This window comes from Ailuropoda melanoleuca, chromosome 4 (assembly GCF_002007445.2).
Source record: "Ailuropoda melanoleuca isolate Jingjing chromosome 4, ASM200744v2, whole genome shotgun sequence".
Classification (NCBI taxonomy): domain Eukaryota; kingdom Metazoa; phylum Chordata; class Mammalia; order Carnivora; family Ursidae; genus Ailuropoda; species Ailuropoda melanoleuca.
In genome coordinates, this window is record NC_048221.1 from 904,325 (window position 1) to 922,790 (window position 18,466).

Below are 18,466 nucleotides of genomic sequence, written 5' to 3' on the forward strand. Positions count from 1 at the left end.
CCCGCGGCCCGGCCCCGCGCGCACCCGGCCCCCGGTGGGCGCCCTGAGGAGGGGGCGGCCGGAGCCCGAGCCTTCGCCACGTGGGCGGCGGCGCTTCCCGGCCTGGGCTGGTTTCGGCCGGCCGGAGGACCCTCCCGCTCCCGGGGCGCCCTGCCCTGCGTGCCCACCTCCAGCGCCACCCTGCCCCAGCGGCCCTTCCTCCAGCTGCCCTTCGGGGTCTCCTGTTGCCCGCAGTGGGGGAGGGAGCCCTCCGTCTTCTCCCTGGGCGAGCGCTCGCGATCCGTGGGCTGGGAGCAGGCTGGACCGCAGCCGGTGCATCCGCCCCCTCCCCCCCTCGAGCGTACCCCGGCCTGGGTTCCTGTCTCAGGTCCCAGACTTCTCTTTTGTGCAGTTGAATACTCGTGAGTATTAATTACTTCATAATAATGTCCCCTCCCCTCGGGACCAAGGTTTCAGAGGACCTGGAGGGACCTGCAGATCTGCCGCGCTCTCTGGAGCACTCTGTGTGATTGATTGGCGACCTGGCACACCCTCCTTGTTTCCCGGCCACAGGCCTTGTCCCCATCTCCCCCACAGAAATGTCCACTGGTGTTTCAGGACCAGGCCCAGCTGGCCAGCCTCAGGTGCCCCTTCCCCACTACCCCCAGCACTCACCATCACTGCCTTTTCTCAGGGCCAGGCCTTGGCAGTGCTGACCCTCCTTCCTGGGGCCCCAGCCAGGGTGGAAGCGGGTGGGCTGGGCTGCGGTGTGGGTGAGCTGGAGGAGGGAGAGGGAGAAACAAAAGGGAGCAGGGGGTAAGCACTGGAAAGGAGGTTCAGGAGGGAGCAGGGGGTGGGATGGAGTGGGGAGAAGTCAAAGGTGGAGGCTGGGCACTGGAGCGGGCGAAGGGAGAAGAAATTGCCCGTGTCGCGGAGCAGTCTGCTCCGGGATGCGCCTCTGGAGGTCGTGCCCCCGCATACGTGCTCTGTCAGTCCCCGGGGAGAGGGCTTCAGACATGCTGGGTGCCTTTCTGCTTTCCCGGTTCTGCTCCCAGGCCCCATACACATGTCCCTCCCTTTGGGGGACTTGGGAGGGGAGGCAGCGTCTATCATTGGGGGAGAAACAAGGACAGAGTGGCCTGGGGGACCCTGCCCTCAGCTCCCGGCCGCCCCCTGGAGACTCCAGCATACCTGGGGGGCCTGCGGGCCCTGCTCACACTTCCGGGCCTCCAGCCAATGGGAAGGTGACAGAGGAGGACAGAATGAGGGCTTGGGAGCTGGCGCAGTAGCTGGCATTAAATTTTCAACAGGAAGTTGGAAGATTCAAGTTGGAGAAATCTAGAAAGTCCGGCAAAAAGACAAGAGGGAACTGGGAGAGCAGGGAGAAAACAGAGGAACAGTCCAAGAATCCCAGAGAAAGCAGAGGGGAAATGGAGGGAAGTTGTCCAAGAAATCATAGAAGGGGATAGCCAGGCCCCGCAGCTTGTCCTGGGAAGACATGTTAGTGGAACTGGACTCCTGATGCTTCCAGGCCATATGCCGAACAATCAGGGAAAAGAAGGCCTGGGTTCCAAGGGAAAAGGTTGGCTGACCCCAAGGTCTACGTCAGGTGGGAGGAAGGATCAAGACATCTCAGGCCAGCGAGGTCTTCGCCAATCAGCTTAGCATCCCGAGGGGTACACTCCAGCAAAATGAGGGAGGGAGGGAAGGATGCCTGGGAAGGGGAGTGCTGCTGAGCCCTGTGCAGAGGGGCTCTGGAGAGGGGCGTCGAGCCTTTGGCTGTGGGCAACCAGCCATGAGGAGCGAAGAGTACTGCCAGTTCCAAAAGGAGGCTGTTCGACACCAAGCAGATTAGGAGCCAGAAGAGGAGAGGGGAGCCGGGGCTCCACAAAGTCGGGACCAAAGCGCTGGCCTGGTCCGTGTTTGTAGGGATTGGGCAGGAATGGCCCTGTGGTGGCGCACTTTAGGGACGCCTGGGGGGCTCAGTCGGTGAAGCGTCTGCCTTCAGCTCAGGTCATGGTCTCGGGTCCTGGGATCGAGACCCATGTGGGGCTCCCGGCTCGGGGGAGGCTGCTTCTCCTCTCCCTCTGCCTGCAGCTCCCCCTGCTTGTGCTCTTTCTGTGAAATAAACAAATGAAATCTTTTGAAAAAAATAAAAAGATCTGTAGAGCACTGACCAGCGAGCAGTTTGCATGTGCCGTGTTCAGGGGGCAGAAGGCGGTATCCGTGGCGTGGTTTGAAACACACCAGAAACAGGATGGGGTGAGGGATGGGCAGAGGTGGACGAGGCCGCAGGTAAAAGGTGGGTGGTCGGGGCACCTGGGTGGCGCAGTCGTTAAGCGTCTGCCTTCAGCTCAGCGCGTGATCCCGGCGTTATGGGATCGAGCCCCACATCAGGCTCCTCTGCTATGAGCCTGCTTCTTCCTCTCCCACCCCCTGCTTGTGTCCCCTCTCTCGCTGGCTGTCTCTATCTCTGTCAAATAAATAAATAAATAAAATCTTAAAAAAAAAAAAAAGGTGGGTGGTCAGCCCGGACAGGCCCTCTCCCCCTGCACTGCTGACACTTGGTGGGTCATTCTTTTCGGGAGGGGGGGTGCTGGGCACCGTGTGTGTCCAGCCACATCCCTGGCCCCCAGTACATGATTCCCGGAGCCACCAGCGCCACCTCCCTGTGCGTTACTTTCCTGTGGTCTTTGCAAATGACCACGGACCGGGTGGCTTTCAACATCGATGTATTCTCTCAGTCCTGGGGCCGAGAAGTCCCAGGTCCAGGTGGGGCAGGACCGTTTGCTCTGTGAAGGCTCCAGGGAGGGTCCTTCCTGCCTTTTCCAGCTCCTGTGTCGCTGGCCATCCTTGGCATCCCTTGCTGTGGACACATGGCCCCAGTGTGCGTCCACGATCATGCGGCTTCTCCCATGTCTCTGTCCGTGAGGATTCGTGGCTGCTCCGCTCCAGGGTGACCTCAGTGTAACTGATTGCATCTGCCCAGACCCTCTTTCCAAGTAAGCTCCCATTCACAGGTGGAGGTGTCGGGACGTGGACAGTCTTTTCTGGGGGGACACAGTGCAATCCACCATACCTCCCCAGGCAGGACAACCAGAACTATCCGTGGACAGAGTCCCTGGCAGCACGGGGGCCGCCGCTGAGAACCGCCGCCGTTCCACGCCCACCCGTGTGTGGCTGGTGCCGGTGGCGCGCGGACGATGGTCATCCTCGGAACCCACCAACTCTGCTCCGTGCGGCAATCCCTCTGGTAGAGTTCTGGGGTGACGTGGAAGCAGGCGGCGTGCTGAGAGGTGGCACAGGCCCTGAGCCGCCTTCACAAGCCCGGGTGTCGGCGCCTGGGCTGCATGTGTCCATTCTGTGTGTTTTAAAACCTTCTGTGATAAAAAAAATATATACATATTTTTAAGTTTTAAAAACTGTCCTTTGAGAGATGCATTTGGAGATGTCTGTGAATAAAAACAGCGTGAAAGTCCTGCGAGGTGGGGTGGGCCCCGGAAGTGGGCTCTCCCTTCTCGCTACTGGGACCTGCACGAGGCGTTCATGAATGTGAGGGATCTGCGCGACGGGACCCCCGCTGGAGCGGCCCGCAGCTGGCCACAAACCCTTGGGGAGGCAGGGTGCTGGGAACGGCATGCCGGCAGCTCCACCCGCCGGGAACCGGAGAACTGAAAACCCACGGAAGCAGACATACCCCGTGTTCACCACAGGTGGAAGGTGTAGACGACCCAGGCTTCCACCCGTGTGTCTGCGGATACACACGCGGTCCCGACGCACCGGACCGTCCCTCGGCTGCGAGCAGGACCGCGGCACCCACACGCGCTGCCCTGGGGACGGACCCCGAGCCCACGACGCTCAGGGAGGGAACCAGACACAGAAGGCCCCACGGCGTGTGAGTCCGCGTGTGTGACACGTCCAGAGCAGGCTCCTCCACGGACAGGGAGGGGGCTTGTGGGTGCGGGGGGCTGGGCATGGTCATTTCCCGCAGGAGGATTTTAGTGACAGTTGATCCCTTTGTTTTTAACTTTTTTTTTAAACAGTTCTTCAAACATTGTTGGGGAACTGCTGTAATAGCAGATACGCTGTGGTGGGGCCGGCGGCTCCCAGGGCGTCTGCGGGGGAAGCCCAAGTGCGTGCTCGATGCGGCCCAAGCCCGGGGGGGGGGGCCGGCAGCGGCGCCCCCCTCCTCTGTGGGCACATTTTGAAAGAATAACAAAGAGTCAAGGGGAAAAAAATTGCCAAAAAATATGAAACCACAGAACTGTCTTCCCTGGACAGTTTCTATTTTCAGCCTTGTCGCTTATCCGAATGCGTGCGGGGGCAGTTTGGGGTGGATGCAAGGTAACTTGCGAATCAGGGGCTGTTGAGGCAGAGTTTACACGCGATGAAACACGCCTTTCTTTTTCCAAGTGTTTATTTGAATTCCAGTTGGTGAACAGACACAGTTGTATTTGTTTCAGAAAACACACCTGTTTTTACTGTCCGACTGATCAGCCCTGCTTGCCCAGGTCGACACCCCGGAAAGTTCTCTCCGCCCCCTTGCTGTAGGGCCTCTTCAGGCCGCAGGGCCCTGGGACCCGTTTTGCCTCCTCCGGGGTTTCACATTAATGGACTTGCTTTTTGCTGTCTCCTGTGGCACGTTTCTTCAACTCAGCCGAAGTTAATTTTTTTTTTTTTTTTTTTAAGATTCCTGCCTAGGCCCCTGTGCGTCCGTGCTGCAGGCCGCCTGCTCTCCCCACCCGTGTGGGGGACCCTCAGTCTCCTTCCTAACTGGCTGGGATCTCAGCACACACTTCAGGTCGCCCGAGACCCTGAAATCTTATTGTTAAAATCGAGAGACGATTTGTATATATCACAGTTTGGCCTTTTTAAGCAGACGGTTCAGTGGTTTTTCGTAAATTTGAGAATGCGTGACGTCATCACGACTGCTGACTTTAGAACATTATCGTTACCCAAACAAGAACCGCCCTCCCCCTGAGCCCGGAGCCCCTGGAGCCCGAGAACGCGCCATCTCTCTGGATTGACCTCTCCTGACCTTTCCCGTACACGGATTCACACACTCCGGCTGTGTGCGGGCTCCCCCAAGAAACAGAACCAGTAGGATCTAAGGAGAGATCTCTCAGGGGAGACAAGGGGACTGGCTCCCGTGCTTATGGAGCCAGGCTGGAGGCCGGGGAGGGCCCGCGGTGTGGTTCAGTCCGGCCCTATGGTCGGGGAGGCCGGAGCGCCGGTGTCCGGTCAGCTCGGCTGTCAGCTCAGGGACAGGGAAGCAGCTCGCGCTCCCTCCACCTTGCGCTGCGTTCGGGCCCCTGGTGGATGGAACGGTGCTGCGTGGACGGGGCCAGGTCTTCACTCCGTCTACCGAAGAAAGCTCATCTCTTCCAAACACAGCCGTGGACACACCCGGAGCGTCGTGGGCTCGGGTCGGGTGCCCTGTGTGTGGACACATTTTCTGTGTCTGTTTGTTGATAGACCCTGTGGTTGCCTCCACGTGTTGCACGCCTGGATGCAGACCAAGCCTCAGCCGACCTTGCGCGATGTCTGGGCCCCGCCCCCTGCCCCAGGGCAAAGGCTAAGAGTCGCTGTTCTAGAACGGTACTGGGCAGTACAACTTTCCAGATGATGGAATGGTGTCCACGTGCTGTGCTCGGTTCAGTAGCCAGCAGCCCTGAGTGCGAAGAGTGAGGTTGAGACTGAAATAGCGCTGTGTGGCTGGCGGCCATGCTCTCGGACTGTTCTAGAGGTCTGGGCAAGGTGGTCCCTCTGCTCCAATCCGGGCAGGTCTTGACCAGTATATTTCCAGCTTGTTCTGTTTGCATCATTGCCTCAGGTCACCCCTAGGGTCCCTTTCTCCTCAAGCTCGGTGGGCCCTGGGCCTCTGTAGCAATGGGCCACTCCCCTTGAGGGACAGCATGGACAAAGGCCAGGGGGCTGGAGTGAGCTGGGAAATAAGGAAGGGATGGTGCAGGCTGAGGCTGCAGGGGCCAGACCATGCCAGGCCACGGGCTGCCCCAAGAGATAAGGAATCTTATCTTTGGGGTAACGTAGTCGCACAACTAAGTCCCCCAAAGACGTCCCCGTCCTGGTCCCTCATGCGGCAGAAGGGACCCTGTCAAGGCCCCGAGGTGGGGGTGACCCTGGGTTCCTGGGGGGCCCGGCGTCCTCACGAGAGGGAGGCAGAGGGCAGGAGGCCCAGAGACGGGCAGACCCCGCGCTGCCGGCGGTGAGGATGGAGGAGGGGCTGCGGGCCAGGAAGAGGCAGGAGCCGGGTCTCCCTGGGGCGCCGGGGAGGCCAGCCCTGCCCACACCTGGGTTTTAGGACTTCTAAGCCCAAACTGTCAGAGAATCAGTCCATGTGGTTTTAAGCAGCCAGGGTGGCAGTGACCTGTCACAGCGGCCACGGGAGGCTGAAACAGGTGAGGAGGTGTCCCAGGACCACTGAGCAGGGAGGGGCGCAACATGGTTCAGAAAGCTCTGTGCCTGCCTTGGAGTGGGGCGGCTGGGCACCGGGTGGAGACATAGGGGTGGTTCTGGTCTGTGGTGTGGACGTCCCAGCTGATGGTGCCAAAACCCTGGCACCCAGCGGGGGCACTGGGAGGTGCTGGAGCTGGACGCACCAGGTGACCTCGATGCCTGGGAGCCCCTCCCCGGCCCTTGCCGCTGAAGTCTCTCTGGGGAGAGGACAGAACTCGTGGGGGGGGCCCAGGTCAGGGTCAGGGTGGGTTCTGGGGAGAGGAGAGCCCTACTGTGGAGCTGGGGACACTTCACCCTCACCCCAGACCACTGTCCTGGTCCACTGTGTGGACAGACCCTCGGGTTGGGACCCTGGACCCTGTCCTAGCTTCTGAGGTGCCAAGATTCGTGGCCCCTCGGGGCCTGTGCAGTCAGGGAGCTGGGGAAACCCAAGTTCTCAGGTAGGCCGGGCCCCCTCCAGCTGGCGCCCCTGAGCCGGTTTCCCCTCTGGGAGCTGGGCCCCTCCAGGAGGGCGGGGCTGCCTGCAGGGTAGAGCAAAGACTGTGGAGCGACCGTGTGGGAGGGATGTGGTGTGGCGGGGGCTCCAGGCCCCAGCTCTGACCAGCTGTGAGATGGGGAAGAAGACCTGCAGGGTCCAGGCAGGGCCGACCCTGTGCAGCCCGTGGATGCAGGGCAGGTGGTGGCAGGGCACTGGGGCCGGCAGGGCCGAGATCATGCAGGCTCCCTTCCCAGTCGTCTCGCCAGTGCTGGCCCAGGGGGGACGCCCCCCCAGCTCCTGGTACAGACCCCCACACCGCAGACTGGACGGAGCGCACGTGGGCGTCTCCAGTCCGGGCAGCAGGGGGCCCTGGGGGCTCTGACGAGGCAGGTGCCCAGGGGCTACGAGTCTTCTGGAAAACTTGGTCAGATCGGCTCTTTCACTACAGGTGCTGGGAGCTGAACCCCGCCCACCCTGGGAAAGGCCAGTCAGTCCCCCAGGGCCCCTTTCATCACCCGGCCCACGATAAAGTGACAAACGCGAGAGTAGGCATTGAAGGCCCCGGCGGGGTCCGTCTCCCCTGGACACAAAGGCTCTGGGTCTTTAGAATTAAAGCAAGGCTCCAGACCACACTCACCGAGATGGCTTTATTCAAAGGTCGCCCACAGGACAGGGTGCCTCCCGGGCCCCGCAGTCCCTTCCGCTGTGCAGGGCTCCGGGCACTTGGACCTCGGGCCCACACAGGGGCCAGCCCCACATGGAGCTCCCTCAGCGGCTGCGGCCTCGTGAAGGGCGGGATGATGCGGGGCCTTAGGGGAGGGGCCTTCCTGAGGGCCGGTGGGGGCCCAGCCCCCCCAGCAGGCCCGCCCCGCCCGCTCAGACGGCCTTCGTGGGTGGCTCTGGAGGATTTGTGCTTTGACTGGACGGGCAGGCAGGGTGCCGGGCCGGGCCAGCGTCCACGGAGGATGTGGCTCCCGCCATCTCCCCCACCCTCGGCATCAGCCGGGGTGACCGCCACACAAGGCCGCGACCCAGGTCCTTCCCGATGGTCTCAGGCTGTGGGCTGGGCCGAGCGGGGACAGGAGGGCTCCCCTCACCCAAGGCACTCAGGGTAGGAGGGGGCAGGGATGAAGTAACACGATTCCGACGACCTCTGGGACCAGAGCTCCCCAGAGCCCGCTGCTCTGGCCACGGGTGCTTGCAAACGCTTGACCGCAGAGCAGCCGCGGCCCCAGTGCCAGCTCTGGCCCCGAGCACTGGGTGTCACTGTCCCTGCTACACGAGGAGGCGGACACGGAGGCTGGCTGACGGCGCAGCTGCCTTGGAGCCCCAGCCTGGCGGGTTGGCCATGAGCAGTTCGCCGTTGCCGGTGGCTGGCTGACCCTCAGGCAGGGTGGGCCGTGCTGTCAACAGTGAGGTTTCCCGACACAAAGGCCAGAGTTCGCATCCATGTGCAGCAAACACAAAGGCCAAGCAGTTATGCGGACGTCCAGCCTCGTTTGTATCACGGATTTATTGAAGGAAAACGTCTAGGTTGTGCCGTTTGCCTCTGGATGAGCTCCAAGCCATCACGGCTTCGCCCACTGGTGGGCACACAGGGGAGCCATCCTGCACCCCCTTCTCGGAGGGCTGACGTGCAGACCCTGGAATAGCGTCCCTCACACGCGGGGATCGGGAAGCAAAACTGTTCCAAAAAATGTTTCTCCAGCCCCTTGGGGACCCTCGCAGGCCGCCTGGTGGCAGCTGTCCTGTGTGAAGCGGCCATGGGGACGAGGCCGGCCCCGAGTCCGTTGTGGAGTGATGGCTCCAAGGAGGGCCTCCTGCAGGCGGGCCCGGGGGTGATGGGCACTTCCAGACCCAGGCCCTTCAGAGAAGAGCAAACATGGGGGGCCCGTCAGGCAGGGGCTGTCCTCCAGCCGTGCCCCCGTGGACCCAGGAGAGGGGACACGCCTGGGAAGGCCTCGGAGGGGCCGCCACCGTCTCGGGCCGGGCTCCACGGGGCCTCTGGAAAGGCAGGGAGAGGGTGACATCAGCGCCCTGACCGGGAGCTGCCCCCAGGGAGACCAGCACAGCCACCACCCTGCACAGGGCACGTCCCTCAGACCCACGGTCACTCCAAGCGCCAGCTGCGGCCTGGGACCCACCCAGCCAGCCGGCACCTGCTTTAGACATGCTCCATCTCCTGGTCCTGGTCAGGCTCATCCTCGTCCTCGTCCTCGTCCTCCTCCTCCTCCTCGTCGGCGCCGGGCTTGTCCAGCGGCGCCTCGCCGTCCCGGGCCAGCTCCTCCACGTGGGCCAGCATGTCGGCCATCAGTGCCTCCTCCAGCCGCTTGCGCACCTGCTGCACCAGCTCCTCCTGCTTCCTGGGGGCACACGGGCTGCGCTGGCCAGGGCACGTGCCCGCCTCCGGGAGGACAGGGGCCGGGCCAGGAGGGAGGGTCCCCCGCCCTCTCCCCCTTATCCTGCGCACAACGAGCGGCCCTCTGGCTCAGCTTCTGGGCCTACGCTCCACCTCTGCTGAGGCGACGCTGGGGCCGGGGTCCCCCGCTCCCTTCCGCTGCCGCCCCTCCCGGCACTCCCTGCACACACCGCCAAGTCAGTGAGCACCTGCCTAGGCTCGCCCGCTGGCCTTCCTGCCGGGGCCCGGCGCACGTGCGCGCCGGACTCCCCTTCCTGAGCACGGTCTGCAAGGCCAAAGTGGACAACGGTGCTCAGTCCCCGCGGCCAGCCAGTGTCACCTGCCTGGTGGGTGACGGATTTTGCTGGAGAATTCAAATGGAGAATGGCTTTCTTGGGTCCTTTGCCTTCTGTGACAGCTGTCTAGAAAGCTGCCAGCCTAGGCTGTGAGACCCTCCACCTCCCTCCCTGTGGCCAAGACCCTCACCAGAACGGAAACCAGCACTGTGTCTGTCACCAGGTCTGGCAAACGCCGGCCCCACCTTTCGGTAGCCCCGTCTCTTCTCCAGACAGGACCAAATCCACTGCCTAGCCCCTGACACCAGGTTCTCCTTGCTGTGGCTTTTCCTATTTCGAGAAGTTCTGCTTGGCTTTAAAAATCCGCTAGTCTTTCCAGATGGTTGTGTTCTTTTCTTATACTTTCAATTCCCTGGCGATGAGCTCCTCCATGGGCTTGTGGGCGGTTCTGTCTTCACCGCACAGGGCACGGGGCTCACCTCTTGAACCCGCATGGCTTCCAAACCCCAGTCCTGACATAGGAAGCCCACTGACCTATGACGCCACCTTAAGCCACTCTTGGCCACGGCTGCTGTGGTTCCAGCCCCTTCTCTCTGTGGGGTCCATAGAGAGCCCCTGGCCTGTTCTGATCAGCTATGCACTTACACTTTAGCTCGAGAGAACACAGGGTCCACCTGTCCAGAGCTTCTAGATGTCTCTTGCCCCACGGCCAGCTCCAACTGTTTCCCCACCAGGACGCCTCCCCCAGATGATTCCAGCACACGGATCCCTTGTGCCCCAAGCCCACCTGCGCATCGGCTCAGCTGGGGAACCCTTCCAAGGCCCACCAGCCGTGGGGTTCAGCCCAAACTTGGGCTGGCATTGGGGCCTGTGGCATGTCTGGCGCCCCTCCTCACCCCACGGCTCCCTGCCCGTCACACGCCACTCTCTGGAGCCCCCCGGCAGGCACCTGCAAGGCCTTGTGTGCCTGAGGATGGGCAGGCCACACTGTGAGCCTGTCCACGCAAGTGAAAAGCCACTTCCTCTTCCCGAGAACATTCCTTTCCCTCCACAGGCTACCTAGCCTCTGGCCTGCCCTGAACTCAAGACTTGCAAGAAAGCTCCTGCTGACGCTTTTCAAATTTGCCCTCGCTGCAGCCACATCCGTGTGGAACCCTGGAGAGCGTGAGCAGAGAAGCGTAACCGTGGGGAGACAGGAGGTCTCACACATGCTGGGGGGCGCGCTGGTCATGGACAGCAGTGGGGGGGGTGCACGTGCTGGGCAGTACCTGATGTCCTCGTCGGTCACCATGAAGGCCTTGCAGAGGGGCTGGGCCGTGTTGAGCCACACGCCGGGGTTCTTCTCCACGGCGGCGGAGAGCTGCCCGGTGATGGGCATGCTGCTGGTGTGCAGGGCGCTGGCGATGGCCGACAGAAGGGTCTCATCTGTGCAGCCAGGTCCCACACCTACCAGGACAGGAGGGTGGTCAGCACAGGCACCTGAGGCCTCTCTCCCTGAGCCTCGGGTTTCATTCCCCAATCTCCCCTTACAGGCGCTCGGGCCCTCTTGTGACAAAACTGGGATCCGTGCCTGTCCGTTAGGGCGCGGTGGTGTTTTTACAGTGTGGGAGCAGGTCTCTGCAGGACTCCCGACACAGTCCACGAGCCACACGCCCACCTGTGCTGTGGCGGGCCTGCTGAACGGCCTCCAGGATCAGGGGACCAGGGCCCTGGCTGGTCTGGGGCTGGACGGAGGGGAGCCTTGCCCCGCGAAGCCAGACACCTGTCCTGCCACCCCCCCAGCAGGAGCGCAGCGCTCGGCCATGGCACGCTATTTCCAGTCATTCACCCTGCTGCAGAGACCACTGGCTTCTGCCCAGTCCTCCTGCTATCCTGGGGTTACCTTGCAGGCCTTTAGGGAGGTCCATGGTCTTCACGAGCTCCTCAGCAATGTCGAAGGCATTGAGGCCACTCAGCTTCTTCTCCCAGAAAAGCTGCCACCAGACACACAGATATGACACTGAGGGACACGCCTCCAAAACAGGCAGGCCCAGCCAGTCCTGGCGATAGCTGGGGCCCATCCACACACAGGACGGCAGTCTCAGCACGACCTCTGACCCCCACATACCAGAGCTACCTGCTTGGGAATGATGGTGCAGCTGGACCAGCAGGATTTCCCACCAGGCCTGTCCTCCCAGGCCGGAGACACCCCGACCTGGGACTTCAGCCTTGCCCTCGGTGCTGACGGTCTGTGGTTCCCAAAACATGGTGCGACCCCAGGGAGGTAAAGCCCCCTTCACCCCAAAACTTCAGAAGTCCACTGTCCACCCAGGGCTGAGCTGCGAGGCCCCCAGAGGCTCCCCTGTGGCAGGTACCGCCTGTGCAGGCAGGGGACCCTGCAGCCCCCGCAGGTGCAAGGAGCTCACGTCCACGGACGGCACCACAGGGCTGTGGGGACAGCGTGCAGAGAGGCACGGCCCGATGCGTGGGGACAGATGCACAGGTCCGAGCGGTTACTTAGATGGCGAGGACCCCAGTGCCACCAAGGGGGGTGGAAAGGTTGCGGGGCGTCCCTGTGAGCGGCCCCCAGAGCCTCCTGCCCCCGCCTGCACGCCAGCTGTCTCCCGGGGGTTCGTAAACACGCACCAAAGCACAGGTATGCCTGGCTCTTCAGAAGCAGGTTACGAGGCGGCACGCGTGTGACCTCGTAGGACAGCCCCCCAGCACACGCACTCGATGCCCGCCAACAGTTGCCAGATGAGCCGCGTGGCGAGGGGGGCTGGGGTGGGGACCCCCGCTGCCCCACTGCCCGCCAAGACCTCCCCTGGGGATGTGTGTGGGGCACGTGGGCTCACCTGCCGAGGCTGCTCCACAGCCTTCTGGGGGTCACTCTTCACCTTGTTGCTGGGGTGGTTGGTGATCTTGGTCACTGGCTGCTTGAAGATGGACGCTGTCTGCCTGACCGGGAGGGCCGTGTTCAGGTCAGGCTTGCCCTGCAGAGACACACAAGCTGGCAGTGCAGCCCCAGGGTCCGCAGTGGGCTCTCCCAGGCAGTGGAGGAGATCCCTCCTCCCTGCGGGCTCCGGGGAAGAGACCCCATGTCTCTCGGTCACTGGCACAGCCCGAGGCATCCCCAGAGCTGGAGGCAGTGGCGAGCCCGGGCCCTGCCTCCTGGCCGCCCACAGTGGGGCCGTGGTGGGGCTCTGTGTGCACATCCGTCCCCCACCTGCACCCTGTTCTCCCCGGGGCACGGTCCGGGGGGCCCTGCTGGCGCTCTCCCGCAGCAGAACCAGGGCCCCCAACACACACCCGTCAGAGACTGGTGCACACACAGCGTCACTGGGCACCCACGTGTGGCCTGTAAGCACTGAAGATGGGCTGCCTTCCAGTGACGCCAACACTGCCAGCTTTGGGGAGAGTGTGACAGGCACGTCGGGGACAGCCAGGGGCTGCAGGCCCGTGGCCTCTCCCAGGGACAGAGTGAAGACGGTCTCTTTTCTTCTTTCTGCTGTTCTGCAGCTTCCAAATTTCCCTCGACAGATAGCTGTGACTTTAATACCACGACAAATAAACTGAATTGTGGAAACTTCTCTCACTATACCCAAAAGTTAAGTTTTTTTTTTTTGGTTTTTTAAAACATTTATTTTTAATTTTTTTTTTAAAGATTTTTAAATTTCTTTATTCGACAGAGACAGAGACAGCCAGCGAGAGAGGGAACACAAGCAGGGGGAGTGGGAGAGGAAGAAGCAGGCTCACAGCGGAGGAGCCTGATGTGGGGCTCGATCCCATAACGCCAGGATCACACCCTGAGCCAAAGGCAGACGCTTAACCGCTGTGCCACCCAGGCGCCCCCATTTTTCTTTAATTTTTTATTTATTCAATTGAGAGACAGAGCAAGCAAGAGCAGGAGGGAGGGTCAGAGGGAGAAGCAGACTCCCCACCGAGCAGGGAGCCCTATGCAGGGCTCGATTCCAGGACCCGGGATCATGACCCGAGCCAAAGGCAGACACCCAAGCACTGAGCCACCACCCAGGTGCCCCACACATTTATTTAGAGACAGAGAGCCTGAGCGGGGGGAGGGGCAGAGGGAGAAGCAGGCTCCCCCCGAGTGCAGAGCCCAATGCGGACCTCGATCCCAGGACCCTGAGATCATGACCTGAGCCGAAGGCAGATGCTTAACTGACTGAGCCACCCAGGCGCCCCTCAATTTGTGGATTTTTTAAAAAGTGACCTGTATGCCCAACACAAGCCTCGAACTCAGGACCCAAGATCGAGAGTCGCACGCCCCAGCGACGGAAGCGGCCGGAGCTCACCTTGACCTGGCTGGACGAGTCGTAGCGGACCCTCTGGCGGCTCTTGCTCATTTTGCTCAGCAGCATCTTGCCGGTCCGGAAGTCGAAGGTGCTCAGGTCCATGGAGCCCCCCAGGTACCGTGCCAGCTGGGGCTTGCTCCGGAACTTCTTCCCACTGGGGCTGCGGACAGAGAGGGGGTCAGCGGCGGGCAGGGCGTGCTGGGCCAACCCTTGCCCTCTCCCCCGTGCCGCCTCCCGACTGGGGCCCCCAGCGGACCCCAACGCTGAGAGCAGGGATCAGACACCTGATGCGGAAGGGTGGGGCCCAGCCCCGGGAGCCTGACTGACATTTCACAACATTCCAGAAACACAATTAGGCTGTGTTCCTGAGAAGGACCCCAGGATGACAGGTATCTGAGGGACAGCCCCTAACACCGCAGTCCCCTTCTCGTGAGTACCATGTTGGGGACTATCCCAGGGGTGGGTGAGGTAAAATCTCACGTTAAGATTCAGGGCTAGGCCCCCAAATAGCTGCTCAGGCGTGTGAGCTGTCGGGAAACCCAAAACCAGGTGTTCGGAAGCTGCGAAGCTCTGCGCTCCTGCTCGGCTGCGGACAGCGCAGGCCGCCCACCTCTCTAGGAGACGAACGACACCCACCCGCGGGGAGGCCGCGCTAGAGACCGAGCACAGGCCGGCAGGCGCTAACACCGGCTGGGACCGCCGGCTGCCGCAGCCACTTTGCACAAGGACTGAGCAGCAACCCCGCATGCGCCATCTACCTGAGACAACGAACATGTTCGCGCAGTACGTCACCCCGGGGTTCAGAGCAGCAGGGCTCATCGGAGGCATGAGGAGAACACAGCCCCGGTGTCCCTGGTGGGGAACAGATACACACACCGTCCCCCACACACGGGGACGTCCCTCGGCCGCGAGCAGGAGCGCGGCCCCCACACGCGCTGCCCCGGGGATGGACCCCAAGCCCCCGACGCTCAGGGAGGGAACCGGACACAGAAGGCCCCACGGCGTGTGAGTCCACGCGTATGACACGTCCAGAACAGGCTCCTGCACGGATGGGAAGGGGGCTAAGTTGCTCTGGTGATGGCTGCACAACTCTGCGACAGCCTGAACAACTGACCTGCACGCTGCCAGTGGGTAAACTGTGTCGTACGTGGAGAGCGTCTCCATCAGGCTGTTAGACAAAGCGCCTGCGTGGGCCCAGCAGGCCCGGTGCCTTTCCAAACACGTCACCGCTACCAACTCAACAAGCAGTCCCTCTTGGTAACAGCTCATCCGAGACTGAGAAGTGCTTGATTTTGTGATCTCCCCTGAAAACCTCTAGGATGAGCGTCTAATTCAATCAACTGTAGGTATGCCCCCCAAACCCCTCTAGGGACCATGGAGGGCAGCGTGAAAGCCAGAACAGCCAGAAGGAACCCCCTCCCCTACAAGGTCAGGACCCACGTGGCGGCCAGCTGCACTTGGCTCTGGAATCCCCACCAGGACCTGTGGACAGCAGGGCCATGGCTGGAAGCCGTGCGATCCCCCGGCCTGGCTATGTCTGCTAGCACCAGGAGCCCCACACACAGAGCCCGACTCTTCCCTTCCGAGGCTGCTGGGGACTCCTCGGGATGATTCACTTTTCCATCACGCTGTGCTGGCTCGAGTGCACACTGAGCCTACATGCGCAGGACAGCGGGAAGGAACCGGGGTCAGATACGGCCACAAAGAGGAAGGAGAGGACCCCACGAAACTCGCCAGCATTTCTCTGCCTCCAGTCACCCCCCAACGCTACATGAGAACAGCAAACAGAGCACAGGTAAGTGGCTGGGGGTACAGGGCACTGATGATTAAGGGTCTGGGGCTCTTTTGGGGTGAGGGAAATGTGGAGGTGGCCACACCTGTGAATACGCTAGAAGCTATTCAATTGTACACTTCAAATGGGTGAACTGTATGTATATGAATCCTAATCTCAATAAAGCCGTTAAAAAAAAAAAAGTGAGACAGTAGATCCCAGAGGCTGGGGGTGGGAATGGGGGGGGTGATATTAATGGACCAAGGGTTCATTTTGGGGTGATGGAATGTTCTGGAACTAAATAAATGTGATCGCTGCACAACTCTGTAAATGCACTAAAAAACACTCAACAGTACCTATTTCCGACAGAATGTGGATTATACCTCAACCTTTAAAAAAGATTCTGCAGATCGGCATTGACACAAGAAAATGTCCCTGATGGTTTATTGAAAACAACAACCCTGGATTTATACAAACGCGCATGTACAAAAATAAAAGCACCGTGGCCTTTCTGGGAGCAGAGCCTAAGCTGGAGGGTACAGACCAGAAGCTAGAGGCCCGGGGACGAAGGGCTGCGGCTGGCCCATCAAGTGGCCGGCTGTGGGGTGAGCAGCCGCCACCCAGCCTTGAGCCCCAGGCCAGGAGATGGGTGCAGGACCACAGTGCAGCCTGGCTTCCCATCTGTCAAAAGGGCTGCTGTGAGGGTCGCCAGGACCAGTGAGCGGGGCACCCGAGTGAGGCCCGAAACCCGTGACGCCCCGAACAACAAGGGACCACCTCCGCTGGCTGCCCCAAGGAAGGGGCCACTACGCTGAGTCTCTCCTGCTTTTCCTGAGCGTATTTCTACTTCTAAAATGAGATCTTCTGGAGAAGTCCTCCCCACTCCATATCCCTCCAAAGAATTATCCCCGAGGTCAGGGTACTAACTTCCCACAAACCCTCAACCTCCTGCCTGGACAGAAAACGTCACAGTGAGATGATTTTCACAAAGAAAATACATGGCTGCAGGGTGATGTTCCAGCCCCAAGTAACAACTTGTGGGGTCATTCCACCTCTCTTGTATGACAATCTTGCAAAGAACACACTCCTTTCCCCTACTCTTTGGACAAGGAAATCGAGGCCCACGTGTTCCTAGGAACAAGGCTTGGACCCCACACCTGGTCTGCTGGACTCAAGGCCCTCGTGCCCTACCTTTCCTCTGCATTGAGAGAATTAGGAAAATCTATCCATGCTCCCGCCCAGCTGCCTGGTTCAGCGGAGGCTCCAGTAGGTGGAGAGGCCAGAGACCCACATTCCAGGAAACACCATGGGTTCCAGATCACACCCCCCAAACTTCCACCCACTGGGAGGAAAGGTGACACCCACCTGCCAGGTAGGTCATCCAGGTCAAAGACTTGGGAAAGGTATGGGACCCTCCTGGCACTTCCTCCCCTCAGGCCACCTCTCAGTGGTCGTGGGAAACCTGGAACTGTGTCTGTCCAGCCCATTTGGAGCTTTTCCCCATTGCCAGACCCCCACGCTCAGGGCTTCCTCAGAGGAAGGCCCCATTTGGCTGAGGCCCTAAGAGGCTCACTTGTAGGTGGGGATGAGAGGCAGAGCCATGTTCTTCTCAAGGTGCTCCAGCCCTGCTGACCTTGGCTCAGCCTCCTGGGGCCTCTGCACAGGATGCCCGCTGCCCAGACAGCCCCTCCCAGCTCCACTGCCAGACCTCAGCTCAGTGCCACCCAGTCAGAGAGGCCCTCCCTGACCTGCCCCAGCCTCAATCCAGCACCCCATCACTGGGCCTCGCAGATCCCTGCACTTCTCAGCGGATGGCATCACCTGGGAGCAACAGGGTGCCACTGGTGCTGTCACCCAGGAGAGGAAGGCCCGGGTCTGAGTTCCAGCTCAACAGCCAGGACCTGCTCGTGCCAGGCACCCAGCAGGTGCCGCAGAGGCATCTGTTACGTTAACAGAGCACTAGAGCCAGAGAGACCTGCTTCAGCTTTAGATCTAAAAGGAAAAGTAGACACAGGGGCATGCATGGATTCAAAGAGGCCTCCTCAGGGACCCAGCAGAACAGAACTACAACAGCTAGCAAGGGAGGGACCTCACAGACAGCAGTGAAGGATGGCGCACACGTGTGCCCAAGAGATGCTGCTGCAGTTACACCACCTCAGTGCCTGACCTTACAGGGTTCCTGCTCTTTCTGGAAACCACAACGCGCGCTCGCCCAGGCCGAGCTGCCATCTCACCTCCCTCACTCCTTCCCCAGTGGGGCTAGCAAAGGCCCAGGAGGGCCGCAAGTGCTAGGTGGATGGAACAGCGCTCCCACCCTGCCTCAGCCTCACCAGGGCAGTTTCTGGGTCCGTGACCAACAGCACCAACACCAGCACGGCCCGCATTCAACACGTGGCGGGTGTCCCACTTTATTTTGCCCAGCGACCTGACCGCGCCCCAGGATCCTGAAAGGGGAGGGAGTCCTCAGAGCTGGCTCAGAAACAAAAGCATCTTCCAGCAGTCCGGAAGAAAAAAGGAGGGAGAAAGAAGACAGCAGGTGGCCGACTGTCTGGGGCTGGGCTGCCAGCCGCCCACTAATTCTTTATTCCACCGACAGGCTCCCTCGCCATCTCTCCCGGGAGCCTGGGGGAGGGGAGCTCACAGTCTCGCGCGTCCCCACGCCGCTCCTGGAGGGGCCGCGGCCACCGCAGCGGCGCACCCTGGAGGGACGGCCCTTTACAAGCACGCGGCCCCGGGGACCCCCCCACCCCCGGGCGCACCCGCCTCGGGCTGCGC

The 18,466-nt window shown here is 61.3% G+C and overlaps 1 protein-coding gene and 1 long non-coding RNA gene across 9 annotated transcripts; one reads left to right on the top strand and one right to left on the bottom strand.

Annotated features, from left to right (window-relative positions):
- Positions 1 to 6: 6 nt before the first annotated feature.
- LOC105239444 lies at positions 7 to 3,384 on the top strand. The gene is made up of 3 exons (XR_002143560.2): positions 7 to 401; positions 2,812 to 2,981; positions 3,067 to 3,384. It is a non-coding gene; the product is annotated as an uncharacterized LOC105239444 (long non-coding RNA).
- A 4,178-nt stretch (positions 3,385 to 7,562) lies between these two features.
- MBD3 (methyl-CpG binding domain protein 3) lies at positions 7,563 to 18,443 on the bottom strand. 8 transcript variants are annotated; one of them, XM_019804095.2, is made up of 8 exons: positions 17,057 to 18,443; positions 14,679 to 14,961; positions 13,921 to 14,080; positions 12,463 to 12,600; positions 11,511 to 11,601; positions 10,897 to 11,074; positions 9,094 to 9,297; positions 7,563 to 8,798 (listed from the first exon to the last, which is right to left on the bottom strand). In XM_019804095.2, the coding sequence occupies exons 1-7, from the start codon at positions 17,070 to 17,072 to the stop codon at positions 9,099 to 9,101; spliced, it is 1,065 nt and encodes a 354-aa protein (XP_019659654.1). In that variant the 5' UTR covers positions 17,073 to 18,443; the 3' UTR covers positions 7,563 to 8,798; positions 9,094 to 9,098. The 8 variants fall into 8 exon arrangements, with proteins under 8 accessions (XP_019659654.1, XP_034513281.1, XP_019659653.1 ...); XM_034657390.1 differs by having other exon boundaries at positions 9,079 to 9,297; XM_019804094.2 differs by having other exon boundaries at positions 7,563 to 8,938; positions 9,079 to 9,297.
- Between the last annotated feature and the right edge of the window lie 23 nt (positions 18,444 to 18,466).

Coding starts and splice junctions, on each gene's coding strand:
- MBD3 (XM_019804095.2), bottom strand. Junction 11,602..12,462: donor CTGTGGAGCAGCCTCGGCAG/GTGAGCCCACGT, acceptor GTCTGGTGGCAG/CTTTTCTGGGAGAAGAAGCT. Junction 9,298..10,896: donor GTGACCGACGAGGACATCAG/GTACTGCCCAGC, acceptor GTGTGCCCCCAG/GAAGCAGGAGGAGCTGGTGC.